The 14901-nt window shown below is 38.2% G+C and overlaps 1 protein-coding gene across 1 annotated transcript; it reads left to right on the forward strand.

The window, feature by feature from the left end:
* The first annotated feature begins 379 nt into the window (after positions 1 to 379).
* IL26 (interleukin 26) lies at positions 380 to 14526 on the forward strand. Its single transcript, XM_041754197.1, has 5 exons — positions 380 to 550; positions 638 to 694; positions 876 to 1010; positions 14164 to 14229; positions 14316 to 14526. Exons 1-5 carry the CDS (start codon positions 380 to 382, stop codon positions 14400 to 14402), a joined length of 516 nt encoding a protein of 171 aa, XP_041610131.1. The 3' UTR covers positions 14403 to 14526.
* Positions 14527 to 14901: the final 375 nt, after the last annotated feature.

Here is a 14901-nt window from a genome sequence, read left to right on the forward strand (position 1 = left end):
TAGAAACAGTCACACAGCGTCCTGGAGATTAGTCTCTTTTACTGGGTTGGCATGAGTTTTAAAATAAGGAATCTGTTGTGGTATGCAACTGAAGTTCTGACTCTTTGAATACGGGGCCCCAACTTTACCAGTAAGCTGGAGCTTTTTCTTAATGTCACAGACGGTGTGGTCAAAGCTGTTTTGGTTATGAAACAAACTCTAAAAAAATAGAACAACCAAAGTCATCTTCCTCTATATAAACTGTAAGTTATCTATCACAGCATCTCGTTGGAGAGGTGGCCTTGAGAGCTCAAGTAAGTAGGTTATCCGATCATCTAACCAGCACAAGAGGCTCTCTGGCTGCCACCAGTGACACGAGCCCAGAGTGGGGTGGAGGGAAATGCAGGTGAACTGCATTTTGAGGTCTGGGGTGCTGTTTGCCACTCTGTCTCTTGCCATTGCCAAGCACAAGCAGTCTTCCTCTGCAAAAGGTTGCTACCCAAGGGGGACACTGTCCCAAGCCGTTGACACACTATACGTCAGGGCAGCGTGGCTCAAGGCAACAATTCCAGTAAGTATCAGGCACTCTGCTTCAAATGATGGTTTAAAGGACATGTGTACTTCTGGGTGAAACTTCTCTCTCTTTGTTTTATTGTAGGAAGACCGCATAAAAAATGTACGATTGTTAAGAAAGAAAACAAAAAACCTATTTATGGTAAGCCAGAGGGTTTTTTAAAATCTCTTTTTTCATGTTTTCTACTTGTTTGATGCTTTCTCCCCCGCATTTTAGTTCTTCCAGATGGCCGTCGAGTAATAATCAGGCGGGTGGTTCCAGTGACATTTCACAAAAGCTTTTCAGGCTTTATCTTATGCAATTTCTTGTGTGTCACTTACAGAAAAACTGCAGATTCCAAGAGCAGCTTCTGTCCTTCTTCATGGAAGATGTTTTTGGTCAACTCCAGTTAAAGGTCTGCAGGGAAATACGTTTTGTGGAAGAGCTTCATAGCCTCAGGCAGCAGCTGAGCCGTTGTGTAAGTACGCCCAGCAAATACGGTGACTTTGAGCCCAGAAACCTACCTAGAAACCAGCATGTGGGAATCTTTCTCCATATCGAAGGGTGAGGAAAAGGCTTTCGAACTGTTGGCTTGTGGTCCAAATGGAGAGTTTATCATCAGTGAACCAGCACTGAACAAGCATTAGAACTCATAAAGCCACTATGCTTATTATTTCTTACAGAACAGCACCTAAGACATACTGAAGATCTAAAATAACATGGAACGATACTCAATGTTCATTTAGCTCCTTATCATTCCCTCTATATATGATTCCCAAGCCATCTGTTCTATTATTTATTAAATAATAAATAATAAATTAAATAAAAATAATAAATAATAAAATTAAATATTGCCTAATATTTCTCAAGGCAATATTTCTCAAGCTTGCCAAACATTATTCTAGTCTGTCTTTTTTTTTTCTCTCTCTCTCCTTCTCTCTTTCTTCCCCATATTGAAGAGGAGGGCTTTTAGATTACTTTTATCTCAGCTATTTATCCAATTTTTTAGTAGTTACGTCCTTTTTAAGGCATAGTCTTAGTCAAAGCTTTAAAAAGGGTGCTATGTCTTCTTTGGTACTTAAATTATGTGATGCTGGAGTACGGTCATGGTCACAGGAGCAATGGGGAATTAATCAGGAAGGTAAAAGTGACCACATTTCTCTATAAACGTCCACAGTCATAGAGACCAGTGCAGAAAAATGACACAAAAACCCCCCGAATCATTAGGCCAGGATGCCTGCAGTATTAGTTGACTTGCCTCTGTGGGGAATGGCAAATCTTTTCTGTGATCCTGTTTGGGTTCCAAGTACACCTTCTCAGCCTCTTGTGATTGTACCTTGCAGAGGTGCAAAGGCAGAGGGAGCAGTGACGACGCCGCCAGTCCTTGGGTTGCCAGATGGGAACGAGCTCTGTACTCTGGGGTATTATGGTCATTGAGACTTAAACGCTGAGCAGTTGGAGGTTGATTTTTATTTAAGAGCTCAGATGTCTTTTCCTTGTGGTCCATAAAAGGGGCCAGGATCTCAAGTTGTGGACCATAGCACAGAGGCATTTTATGTGGGTGAGCTGGTCAGCCAGGTGAAAAATTTCAGTGCATTTGCCTTCTCCTTTTCTTTGGTTAGTTTGCATTTATGTCCTTATTTGAGTTGGGTTGTATGGTGGTTCATAAACCCTCGCATTCCATTCAAATAAGCACAATGATAAGAATTACAAACTGGTATCTCTGTAGAAGGAGAGAGAATGCTCTGAGCAGTTCCCTTGTCTAAACCAGGGGAAAGAAACTCACTTCTCTCTGGCTTTTTCTCTACTTGACCTCTGTGTTCATCTTATTAAGACAGTGAGATAGTATAAACAGTCTCTTAAATTTAGCAGAATCATCATACAATTTTACATTTCATTCCCCTCCCCCTCCACACCTGGTTAAATATTATTATCCCCAGTAAGAGCATTTTCACTGCTGAAAAATTTGAAAAGGAGGAGACTATGTCTTGAAGGACTCGGGGAAATAATGAACAGTAGGCAGTCACCAAAGGCTAGAGCAAGGCTAAAGGAAGAAGGGGGTTGCTCCCATTTCAGGGTCTGGTGACAGGGGTCCTTTTCGGCCTGGTTTTGTTTGTTTGTTTTTGTTGGTTTGCCAGAGAGAGAGAAAGTACAAAGCAGAGGGGAGGGGCAGAGGCCGAGGGAGAAGCAGACTACCCGCTGAACAGGAAGCACCAACGGGGCCTGGATCCCAGCACCCAGGATCTGAGCTGGATAAAGACACAAGCTTTAATGGGCTGAGCCACCCAGGCGCCCCTGTCGTGTGTTTTGTTTAGTGTTGACCTGGTTCCCCTGTGTAGGTGCTGTTCATTGCATTAGCCATCCGATTAGATTTAAAGTTATTTCAAATGAAGTTGTTAAGGACGATGAGGCACTAGAACAAATCCTGGCCTGATACTGTGCAGTGTGTCTGGACACCCGAGGCCCTAGAGCCGTGTCTGTCTCCCCCATCAGTTGGGTTTCCTCCGCTCACATAGCTGGAGAACACACAATGACAGCTGTAACCAAAACCAAGCAGTGTTCTAGACGAAACACTTAGAAGACATACAACCAGCTAGGGCCTCTGGTTTGCCTTGATTTGGTTTTGGAGGGTTGGGTTTTTTTTTTTTTAATTTTATTTTTGATTTTAATTTTTTTCCTGAAGAGCCCTGTCATTAAAGACACTGCCAATAGAGACACTTGTTTCAGGGACATGGGCCACCCAGCCCAAGGGGCGGTGCCCAAGGGCGCAGAGGGGCAGCTCTCCAGCGGGTCTGGTGGCTGGCACCCCCTAGTGGCCGCATCCCAGCACACACCCAGCGTACCTCCCCAAATGCCAGCTCCTTCAGGGCTCCCCTTCTTACCTTCTTCTCCCCAAAGCTAACCATTGCTAGCTCCAGTTAGTGTGTCTCATAAACTGTAGAATTTATGCCCTGGGGTATAGCAACCACTACTGTGAAGACTCAAAAAAAAAAAATCAGAGGATTAGCCTGAGCTTTGGAAAGCCTTCTCAGACACACGCTTTAGGGAAATCAGTGCTGGGCTCGCATTTGATCTTTTGGCCAATCATAATTGCGTATTTTTGATAACAGAAGCTGGTACCTGTTTAATGTAAATTTACCGAGCACCTGCTCTAGTCAGTGAATGATTTCTTCTTACGAATATATCCTTCTCCCGAATAAGAAGGGAAGTGAAATACGCAACACTGAACTCTCCTGAAGATGGTGTTGTCAACACAAATAAATGGAAACCCAATCAACTGAAACTAAGTGGTTAAAAGAAACAAGTCAGTTTTGTAAATTGGCTTTTTTTTTTTTTAATTTTTCCAAACAGGCTCGCAGCAGGGTGGCCTGCTTCTATATTTTCCTGGGTGAGACAGGCCAGTGTGGTTTGGTCCCTGCTTCTCTGGAGCTTGTACTCTTACTGGCAAAGAGATGTAACCTGAGAAGGCCAAGGAATCATGAAATGTGACATGTGTGATGCCCAATTTCCTGTGTGACGAAGTCACTGTAGAAGCACCAGGAAGGAAGTAGTTAATTCTATCTGCCTTGGGGTGTGGAGGGCATGATGTGTTATTGAAGGAGACCATGGCTGAGTTTAATTTCCCAAGGAGTAAGGGGTAGCAATGGCAGGGGAGAAGCTTGATCAAGGCTTGGTGGCATGAAACCACACACCATATTCAGGAAAATCTAGTGTGAATGGGAATTGGCTTGGGGAATGTGAAGAGGAGGCTGGGTGGTTAAATTTTAACCAGGAGATGCTGGTAAGGGCCTGGTCAAGCAAGGCATGATACCAGTGGCCAAGGATAAAGACTGTATCCTGAAAAGCATGCAAAGCCATCGAAGGGCATGGCGTGATCAAGAACTCTGTTTCAGAAAGACCTCTTTGGTGAGGGGTGGAGGGGTGCAGGTGGGGGGTTAGGCTCGAGGGAGAAAAATCAATGGGAAGAGCATTGCAGTAATGTGCCTGGAGTACAGTGCTGGGGCCCTAGTGTCGCAGGGAAGGGCAAGAAGAGTCTGCAGAAGACAGTGGAGTCGGCGATGAGCCTAAGGTTCTTACTTGGGGGTTGGGGGTAGGGGTTCATGAACAGTGTAGAAGGAAGAAGCTTGGAGGAAGGTCGATATGTTGCTTTAGACCTGCCGGAAGTTTCATGAGTCCCATGCATCAGTGTAATCATGAGTAGTATGTACATTTTCCATATATATTTTGTGTATGTTTAGTATTTATGATGTATCTGTTAACAGATTTACTGAGATACAGTTGATACACAGGTAACTGAACATTTAAAATATATAATTTGGTAGTTTTGACGTACGTGCACACTTCTGGAGCCATCTCCACAGTTAAGGTAAGGAGCCTATCCATCACCTCCAAAAGTTTCTTTGTGTCCCTTTGGGATGCCCTCCCTCTCTGGCCCTGCCTCCAGGGAACCACGATCAGCCTTTTGTCACCATAGAGTTGTTTGCATATCCTAGACTTTAATGGAAAGGGTGTATGTGTCATACTCTTTTGTGTCTGTTTTTTTCTTCCCCACATAATTATTTTGAGATTCACCCATGTTATCGAGTGTACCAATAATTTATGCCTTTTTCTTGCCCAGTAGTATTCTACTGTAATGATCTACTACAATTTCTGTATCTATTCACCTATTGCTGGTTATTTTCTTCCCCCCGTTTTTGGCTGTTACAAATAAAGCTGTTATGAATACTCACGTACAAGTCTTTGGACAGCTGTTTTCGTTTCTCTCTGGTAAATACCTAGGAATGGAATAGTTGGATTGTAGGTTAGGCATATGTTTTGTAAAAGATGGCCAAATTGTCTTTTTTTTGTTTTTTGTTTTTTTAAATTTTTATTCATTTATGATAGTCACAGAGAGAGAGGCAGAGACACAGGCAGAGGGAGAAGCAGGCTCCGTGCACCCGGAGCCTGACGTGGGATTCGATCCCGGGTCTCCAGGATCGCGCCCTGGGCCAAAGGCAGGCGCCAAACCGCTGCGCCACCCAGGGATCCCCCAAATTGTTTTCAAAAGCAGTTGTGCCATTTTACGTGTTCACCAATAGTGTGTGACGGTTTGTTACTCAGTATCCTTGCCATCACTTGGGAAGGTCAATATTACGCCAGCCAGTGCAGTTGGAGGGTAGTGGTATCGCCTTGTGCTTTCAACGTGCATTTCCTCATTACTGAAATTGAGTATCTCTTAATTTGCCTGTTTACCATCAAAGTATCTTTATTTGTTTGTTTGTTTGTTTGTTTATTTATTTATTCATGAGAGACACAGAGAAAGAGAGAGGCAGAAACACAGGCAGAGGGAGAAGCAGGTTCCCTGCAGGGAGCCCGATGTGGGACTCGATCCCAGGACTTCAGGATCATGCTCTGAGCCAAAGGCTCAACCACTGAGCCACCCGGATGTCCCCAAAGTATCTTCCTTGACAAAGTGTCTGTTTGGATATTTTGCCTTTTAAAAAGAATTAAGTTGGTTATTTTCTTACTGAGTTTTGATTATGTGTGTTTTAAAATATATTCTGCATGCAAATCCTTTTCAGATATATAATTTGCAAATATTTTCCTCTGGTCTATGTCATCTTCCCATCATTTCAATAGTGTCTTTTGCAGAGAAGATGTTTTATGTTTTTCTTAAATATTTTATTTTTATTTATTTGAGAGAGAGCAAGAGAGTGAGTGAGCGAGCAAACACAATCGGGGTGGGGGGCAGAGAGGGAGGGAGAAGTAGGGAGCTCAGTATGGGGCTTGGTCTCAGAACCAGGGATCTTGACCAGAGCCAAAGGCAAATCTTAACCAACTGAGCCAACTAGGTGCCCAACAGTTAACATTTTGGTGATATCCAATTTATCAATTTTTCTTCAACGAGTCATACTTTTTTGTGCCATATTTAAGAAATCTTTATTTAACACAAGGTCACAAAGAATTTTTACTGTGTTTTCATCTAGAATTTTTTCTAGTTTTAGGTTTCATATTTAGGTCAATGCCTTTTTGCATCTATTGATGTGATCATGTGATTTTTATTTTTAGACAATTGATAAAAATTAAATTGATTGATTTTCAAAGTGAAACCAACTTTGCACTTCTGGGGTGTACTCTGTCTGGTAATAATGTGTTATCTCTGTCTTGTATTGTTAAGTTCAACTTGCTAAAATTTTGTTAATAGTTTTTGCATCTACATTTATGAGGATGTTAGTCTTTTAATAGTTTTCTACTATTAGTACTAAACTACTACTTCTAATAGTAGTTTTCTTGACTTGTGATACTTTTGTCTCATTTTGAAATAGTATCATGTTGGTCTCATTGAGTAAGTTGGAAAATATTCTTTCCTCTTCAATTTTCTGGAAGGATTTGCATAGAATTAGTCCTTTGAAGCCATTTTTTTTTTTTTAAAGCAATTGGTCCAGTGAAGTCATTTTTGCCTAGAGTTTTCTTTATGGGAAGATTTTAAGCTAAATATTCTATTTTTTAATAGATGCAAGGCCATTCAAGTTATTGATTTCTCCTTGAGTGAGCATTGATAGCTTGTGTTTTTCAATGATGTTATTCATTTCATCAAATCTACCAAATCTTAGTCATCATATTATTTATGCTATTTCCTTAATATCTTTTAAATATTTTATATAGTATAGGATGATGTCACTTGTCTCATTCTGAATATTGGTATTTTTTGTCTTCACCCGTTTTTTCTGAAATTTTATTGAAATTAATCAATTTTACTGATTTTTCAAAGAACCGGTTTTTAGGTTGATTTTCTTTATTATTTTCTGTTTGATTTCACTGATTTCCATTCTGAACTTTATTATTTCCTTTTTTGGGTTTAATCTACTCTTTTTTTTTTACAGTTTTTTTTTTTTAAGGTGAAAGCTTGGGTCACTAACTCAAGATCTTTCAGTGTTTTCTTAAGGTGGAAGCTGAGGTTATTAGCTTGAGGTTTTTTTATCTTTTCAGTGTAGGAGTTCAGTGTTATAAATATCCCTTTTGATACAACTTTAGCGACATCCCACAATCTTTGATGTGTTGTGCTTTATTTTCACTCACTTTGAAATACTTTTTAATTTCCGTTTTGATTCCTTCTTTGATCATTGGTTATTTCATAGGGTGTCATTCAGTGTTAGTGTCTCTGGAGATTGTTCCAGATGCCTTTTTGATTTTGATTTCTAATTTGATTTTATTTTGGTCAGAGAGCATCCTTTATATGACTCAAATCTCCTTATATTTGTTGAGCTATGTTCTATGGCCCAGAATTCGGTTAATTTTGGTAAATGTCCTTTCTTTGTGTATTTGAAAAGAACAAATGTCTTGCTGTTGGGTGAGGTGTTCTAGAAATATCAGCTGGATCCATTAGTGGCTACTGCTCTTCAATTTTTCTATATCTTTGTTGATTTTCTTTCTACTTATTTTATCAATTATTGACATCTCTGACATGAATTGTGGCTTCTTCTGTTTCTCCTTGAACTTCTATCAGTATCCCTGGTAGAAGTTCCTGTATTTTGAAGTTCTGCTATTAGGTGCATAAATTTTTGTGATTGCAATGTTATCTTCATGAATTGACCCCTAATTTTATAAAAAGTATGCTATTGTCATTGATAACACTCTGTTCTGAAACCCACTTTTTCTGATACAAATAGAACCATTTCAGCTTTCTTTTAATTAGTATTAGCATGATATATTTTTCTTTGTCCTTTTACACTTAACTTATTTGTGCCTTTTAGTTAAAGTGGATTTCTTATAGGCAGCACACATTTAGGCTGTGTGTATATTTATCTACTCTTTTTATTTGTAGGTTTAGACCATTTACTTTTAAGTGATTGGGTTTTTATTTATTTTATTTTATTTTTTATTTTTTTGTGATTGGGTTTTTAAATGGTTGGAGTTAAATCTACCACCCTACTTGTCTTCTATTTACCCAGCCTGTTCTTTGCTCCATTTTCCTCTCTTTCTGACTTCTTTTTTGTTGATTAAAAAAAAGATTATATTTTAGGCATTTTATTAACTTATTAGTTATAACTCTCTGTGTTTTGCCATTTTTGAGACTCTTCATTCTTTTGTGTAGAACCAGGTTTCTCTCTGGTGTCATCTTCCTTTTCTTTGAAGGATTTCCTTTAACATATATTGTAGTACAGTTCTATTGAGGATGAATTTTCAGATTTTGTTTTTCTTTTCTATTCTTTTTATAGTTTACTTGTGAAAGATATTGGATCATTTGCCTTACAAAGTTTCTCATAGTCTGTATTTTGATTATTGAATTTTTGTAGAGTCATTTAATATTTTTTCTTTATTTTTCTATACACTGGTAATTACACATAGATACTTGATCAGATTCAGGCTTGATGTTTGGGCTGAATCAATTCATATGTAGTGTTGTGTATTTTTCATCAGAGGTATATGTATATGGTGCCTATGTTTATCATTTAGCAGTCATTAATTATTGTCTAGATCTATGTAATCCTAAGGCATTGCAAAATGGTACTTTAAAAATATTATTATACCTTCTTTATTTATAAGTGGGGGTATTCCATAAACAGAACTTACCCCTTTCTACTTGGCTGTCCTGAGAAATTTATCATATAAGAAAGACAGAACAAGTAGTTAATTCTTCTTCCTTATTTACCGGTTTTCAATATAAGGATTACTTTTTAAACAGTCTTCCAAGGTGATCAATGAGTTGTTATTTTGCCCTATTGTTATTATTAACTCATGGGTTTAAATTAGTTTTCATTTTTGAGGAATATTTATGATTTCTACAAGCTTCCATCCTTTTGGGATTCTTTGTAAATCCACTAAGACTGGCATCCTATTGAGCCACTCCTAAGAAACAGCACCCAATAATAATTCTCATGGTAGACCATTCAATGTGGAATTCCAATACCACTGTATTTGAGAGTCATCTCTTTGTTTTTGGTAACATTCTAGGCATTGTGCAGCACCTAATAAAATACTATATTTTTAAATAATCTGATTTAGGTAATTCAGATGGTATAATTGTTCAAAGGAAATAAATTATGGTTAATGGAAACACTTTTATTTTTATAATCTTTGCCAGCCATATAATTTGGCTAAATGGCATTTGGATAGTTGACTTATGTAAATATAAAAAAAATGCAGGCAGCCCCGGTGGCTCAGCAGTTTAGCACCTCCTTCAGCCCAGGGCATGATCCTGGAGACTGGGGATCAAGTCCCACGTCAGGCTCCCTGCATGGAGCCTGCTTCTCCCTCTGCCTGTGTCTCTGCCTCCCTCTCTCTCTATGTCTCTTATGCATAAATAAATAAAATAATTTGCCTAATTGCTAGTGATCAAAGTTGAAACTGAAAAAAATCCATTTATTTTTAAGATGTCATGATCTACTTTAATTAACATTTTGAAAGCCTGAATAGTAATGGTAATTAGATATATTTCTTTATATTTATTGTATATACTTAATTTTCAAGTCTGGTAAGTCTTGGCAAATACAGTATTTGTGTCTCAAATTCTTGTAGTGTGTTTAATAAGTAATTTGTATCATCAGTTGCAACTAACTTATCAACTTATGAAGCATTGCCAATTATTTATCCTGGTAAATTTTTTTAAAATTGCAATTGCCTGAACTGGTAAAACCAGAAGTAGGAAGTGAGACCAACCCTGTGTTGTTCTCTCATGAAGTTGCAAACTCCAAAACCTGTCTTCAACAATACCAATAATCTCATCTTGTGGTTGTTGGAAGAATTAAATGAGATAATATAACAGAGTGCCTAGCATATAGTAGTTCTATAAAATTTTTAGTGTCTTTTCTTATTGCTTTCATTGCACAGAACACTAATTTTCTTCCTATTACATTTTCTCAACAATTTCCAAAGGAGTGGTTCACTCAACCAACAAATTCCTTTTCAGTGACTATGCTAGTGTTAACTTGTATAATGTGTATAGTTTATAGAAGTTCTTTAAAGAGACCAGTTTTGAGTTTTTGGTTTAGATAAAAAATATATTTTCTAATGATATTATAGAATCTGTTGACAAATCACTCCTTGGTTAGTGATACATAACTTCTCTATCAAAATTATGGGGCACAGCTCTAGCCTTCCATGCGCTAAGTTACATGGACTGACTCTTTTTATTGACATATAATTGATGTATAACATTCTATTAGTTTCATATGTGCAACATAATGATTTGGTATTTGTATCAATTGTGAAATGATCACCATAAAAAGTCCAGTTAACGTTCATGCATGGACTCATTCTGATAAACAGTTACACTGAAAATTTTTAAAAATCTGCAGTAAAGTTATCCTACCCTAGTATCTGTTTGTACTTAAGGCATTTGGAAACTCTAGTTTTTTCTATGACTAGAACATGGAGAAATGTTGAATAAGGGTCTAGGATTATTGTAGCATATGTAATGAAGTTATTATATACACTAATACATGTCAGTTGATTCCGTTAGTTATGGAGACTATAGAGATAGGACAATATCCTGTAAACTCTTCTGATCTATATTTGTTTGGGATTGGCTACCTGTCATTTGTTTTTTAAAATTGAATGTCTGATTATGAATTTGGCTAATAGTTTAGTCATTTTCTCTCCTTTCATGCAAACTCTTTGTTTTTTTTTTTTAAAGATTTTATTTATTTATTTATTTATGAGAGACACACACACACACACACACACAGAGAGAGAGAGAGAGAGAGAGAGAGGCGAGACACAGGAAGAGGGAGAAGCAGGCTCAATGTGGGGAGCCTAATGCGGGACTTGATCCCAGGACCCCAGGATCACGACCTGAGCCGAAGGCAGATGCTCGACCACTGAGCAACCCAGGTGTCCTCATGCAAGCTCTTTGGACACAAATTTAATTATGCTTTCTTATGCTAATTAAAAATTTCCTTTCTAGGTTTCCTATAAACTTTTCTGGTCTCAGTAGTGTTGTATTGATGTCTTAGAGCCCATACTTTTGCCGAACTGACATTTAGTTTTTTTAAAACGAGCTACACTGATATACTTTCCTCAACTGTTATTTTAAATGCATCTGAAATAGTATTTATAAGACCTCACATACTGCAGTCAATTAAGCTGACTGTGCTCTTTCTCCACGGGGGTTAGGCAAGTATTGATTCTCTCGATGAAGTTCTCTTTCATCCAATTGCAAGATTTGACCAACTATTTTTGTATTAGACAGTTTCAGGTTAGAAGGAATTAGCATCTAATCAAACTCTTTATTTATAAAATCATGGGCAGACTTCTCTGAATTCTTCCTATAGCCACTACCTTCACTGGTCCTAGACTTGGTTATTTCTAAAATTTCCTTTTGTAGCTCCAGTCTAAAACACAAAATGAACAAAGAAGCACATGTGCACGCACACCAATCACGAGATTTCTTCTGTATATTATCACATCACCCATTTTTTAGTTGAAATCTGCCTCTGTCTCTCTGCCAATCAGCCTTTAGCCCTTTAAAGCCATTTCCAGCATTTCCCTGCTGCCATGCAGAGCAGAGATCTTTGAACTAATCTCTCTTTGGAACTGGATTTTGAATGTTTTCAACAAAAGCCTGGCTCAGTTGCAATATCTTTTCCAAGTTATGCTGTTTTTTTTTTCCTTCACAATAATAGAGTGGTTTTAAGTACAGACTCCAGAGTCTGAATATTTGGGTTCGGGTCTCAGCATTTCCAAGTACCATGATTATTACCTTCCATGCTTCAGTTTCCTAACCTGTGAAATGAGGGTAACAATAGCTTGTACCTTATAGGATTGTTGGGAGGACTGAGTGCGATTCATATAATTGAAGCCTTCAGATTAGTGCCTGCTACATAATGCTAGCCTGATACCTGTTGACTGTTCCTATTTTCCACCAACAATCTTCTGAGTATTTTTTCTCATCACTAGAAAGGGAATTGGGATAAAGAAGAGAGCTCCTGGACTGCCGGATTTTTACCTTCTAATATCGATCTCATATTTCGTTGGGAATTCTCTCTACAACTCTTATTTACTAACTCCTTTTGTTCATCATCATGTTCTCAATGTCTAGCACTAAAGCCTTACACACAGTAGGCACTTCATCAACGTTTGCTTAATAAATGAATGGATTTTTTTCTGACTGTACTCTCTGACATTGGCCATCTCTATCCTGGACCTGTAACTCATTGTTTTGGCCTCATTGGATCTGGTCTGGGTGGCAATGTCCTCTTCTGATCACAGGGAAGTCCAATGCCATGCTTGCGAATCCTGCAAACTATACTTTACCAGAATGTTCTGTGTCTGCATGTCTTCTGTGCTTAATCAGGGAAGCCCCCTTTCAAAAGAAGGATCTCTTGCTTCCTACGCAGGGTCTGACCTGAAAGCAGAGTCCCCAGTTTGGCAGTCATGACACCCTCACCACCTTTACGCCCTGGAACAGCTTTCAGAATATAACTGTCAAGTCATTTCAGTTATCTTCTCTAAATAAAGGAGCCTGCATGCTCCCCATGTTCCCCACACTCCTCCTCTTTGTGTTCTGGCCTCAAGGGACCTGCTGGTTGACATTGGCCATGTTTTGATAAATCTTGTCATTTAGCTGCTTCCATTTCCTGAGTTTTAATTGTTATTTTTGTTGATGTGCCCAGCACTCTTTTATCACTAGGGTAGGAGCTCTTGTGACACCTTCAGCAAGTGACTTAACCACTTGGGCTTTGGCTTGCTTTTCTGCAAATCAAGAATTGGCCTATACGATCTCCTTGGTCTGTTCCAACACTAAAGTTCTATGAGTAAAAACTAAAGAGATAAATTAGGTATTTTCACCTTTTTTTAAACATTTTTTTTTTCTACTAAAGCCTATGGAAATGTGTGGGTGAATAGAGGACAAAGTTAATGTCCTCCCACTTGGTTTTCAAGCGATTTCTGTGGTCAGATAAGGACTGGAAATTCACCTCCACAAAGGAGACTGGCGGTTTCTCCTGGCCTGGATACTAGACATCTTAAAACGTCAACCTGCTCTTTCTCCTTTTGGAGAAACTAGTATTTTCTGGCCCTTTCTCCTGGCAGTCAACAACTGGATATTGTACTATGCAATGCACATAGCAGACAGGGTGATTTTTCAAAAAGAGAATTCTTTTCTTGTCAGTTCCTACATCTTCCATGCTTCCTACATCTCCCAGCTTGGATTGCTCTAGCTATGTTGCCTTCGTTTTAGTTTCTGGGAAACACTAAGTCTTTCTGCCCCAGGGCCTTTGCACGCCTTCCTCTCTGCCTGAGTTATTCTCTCCTGGGCATGCTCCCAGCATTCTCTTTCCTATCTTCACTAGCTCCTTCTCATTTTTCAGATCTCAGTTTAAATGTCGTTCTTCAAAAGAGAGCCTTCTGTGACCACCCAGTTGAAAATAGGTCATTCCTGTAAATTCCTATCATAGACCCTAGGCGTTTCCAAAACACAGATTTAATTGTAGTTTGTAATTTGTAACTCTTTGTTTGTTTTTAAATCGATTGCCTGCTTCTGTCATGAGACTATAAGCTCTGTGATGACAGAAACCAACTATTATTTACCTGCCATTGCACACTTATGTCCAGGACATTATAGCTGCTCAGTAAATGCTTATCGAATTGATAGAAAAAAACTATCAGAGCCTCTCCAATAATGTAACCTGTGTTTTCTGTTGATTTATTAGATTTCCTGTGCTTCCTCAGCTAGAGAGATGAAAACGATTACCAGGATGAAAAGCACGTTTTATGGGGTAAGGATTTCAAGTCATTGTCTTTGAGTACTCTGTTTCTTAAAATGTGAAAAATTTCTGCTTTTATCTCTCTGCTTTATCTGCAGCTTGGAAACAAAGGAATCTACAAAGCCATCAGTGAACTGAATATTCTTCTTTCCTGGATTAAACAATTCCTGGAAAGCATTAAGTAATGCAAGGAGCCAAATGCATGGATCTGATTGCTCTTTTAGAATATAATGCGAACCACTAGAAATGCATTTGTAAGAGTGTATTTCTTTAAAAAAGTTTTTGTACAACGTAGATGATGCAGAACAGACTATGGGAATTTAACATAATAAAGTTTTGGAGATATGTCAGTTGTCATGAGTATGTACATTTTCTTTATTTTCAAGGAATTCTTTCATCCTGAGTGTGTTTTATTACTCCCAAGTACATTGTATAAAGTTAATTTAAAGCTGTATAATCAGAATTAACTCATATAATATTTGTGGAGGAAAAGTGACAGCTTTTAGGATACAGTATAGTGTTATTGAGAGTTACATAGATGCTGTGTATATGATTATTATCTACTTAAGGTTTGATGATTATTAATTATGCCTGGTATGAACTTAGCTCCTAACAGATTTTCAGTGTTTTTTTTTTTTTAAGATTTTCTTTTTTTATTCATGAGAGACACACACAGAGAGGCAG

Source organism: Vulpes lagopus, chromosome 5, assembly GCF_018345385.1.
Source record: "Vulpes lagopus strain Blue_001 chromosome 5, ASM1834538v1, whole genome shotgun sequence".
Taxonomy (NCBI): Eukaryota; Metazoa; Chordata; class Mammalia; order Carnivora; family Canidae; genus Vulpes; species Vulpes lagopus.

Excerpts from the sequence above, each read along its gene's own strand:
- IL26 (XM_041754197.1), top strand. The coding sequence starts at position 380 with ATGCAGGTGAACTGCATTTTGAGGTCTGGGGTGCTGTTTGCCACTCTG. Across the intron at positions 1,011-14,163 it reads GGCAGCAGCTGAGCCGTTGT|ATTTCCTGTGCTTCCTCAGC; the intron begins GTAAGTACGCCC and ends TTGATTTATTAG. Across the intron at positions 14,230-14,315 it reads TGAAAAGCACGTTTTATGGG|CTTGGAAACAAAGGAATCTA; the intron begins GTAAGGATTTCA and ends CTTTATCTGCAG.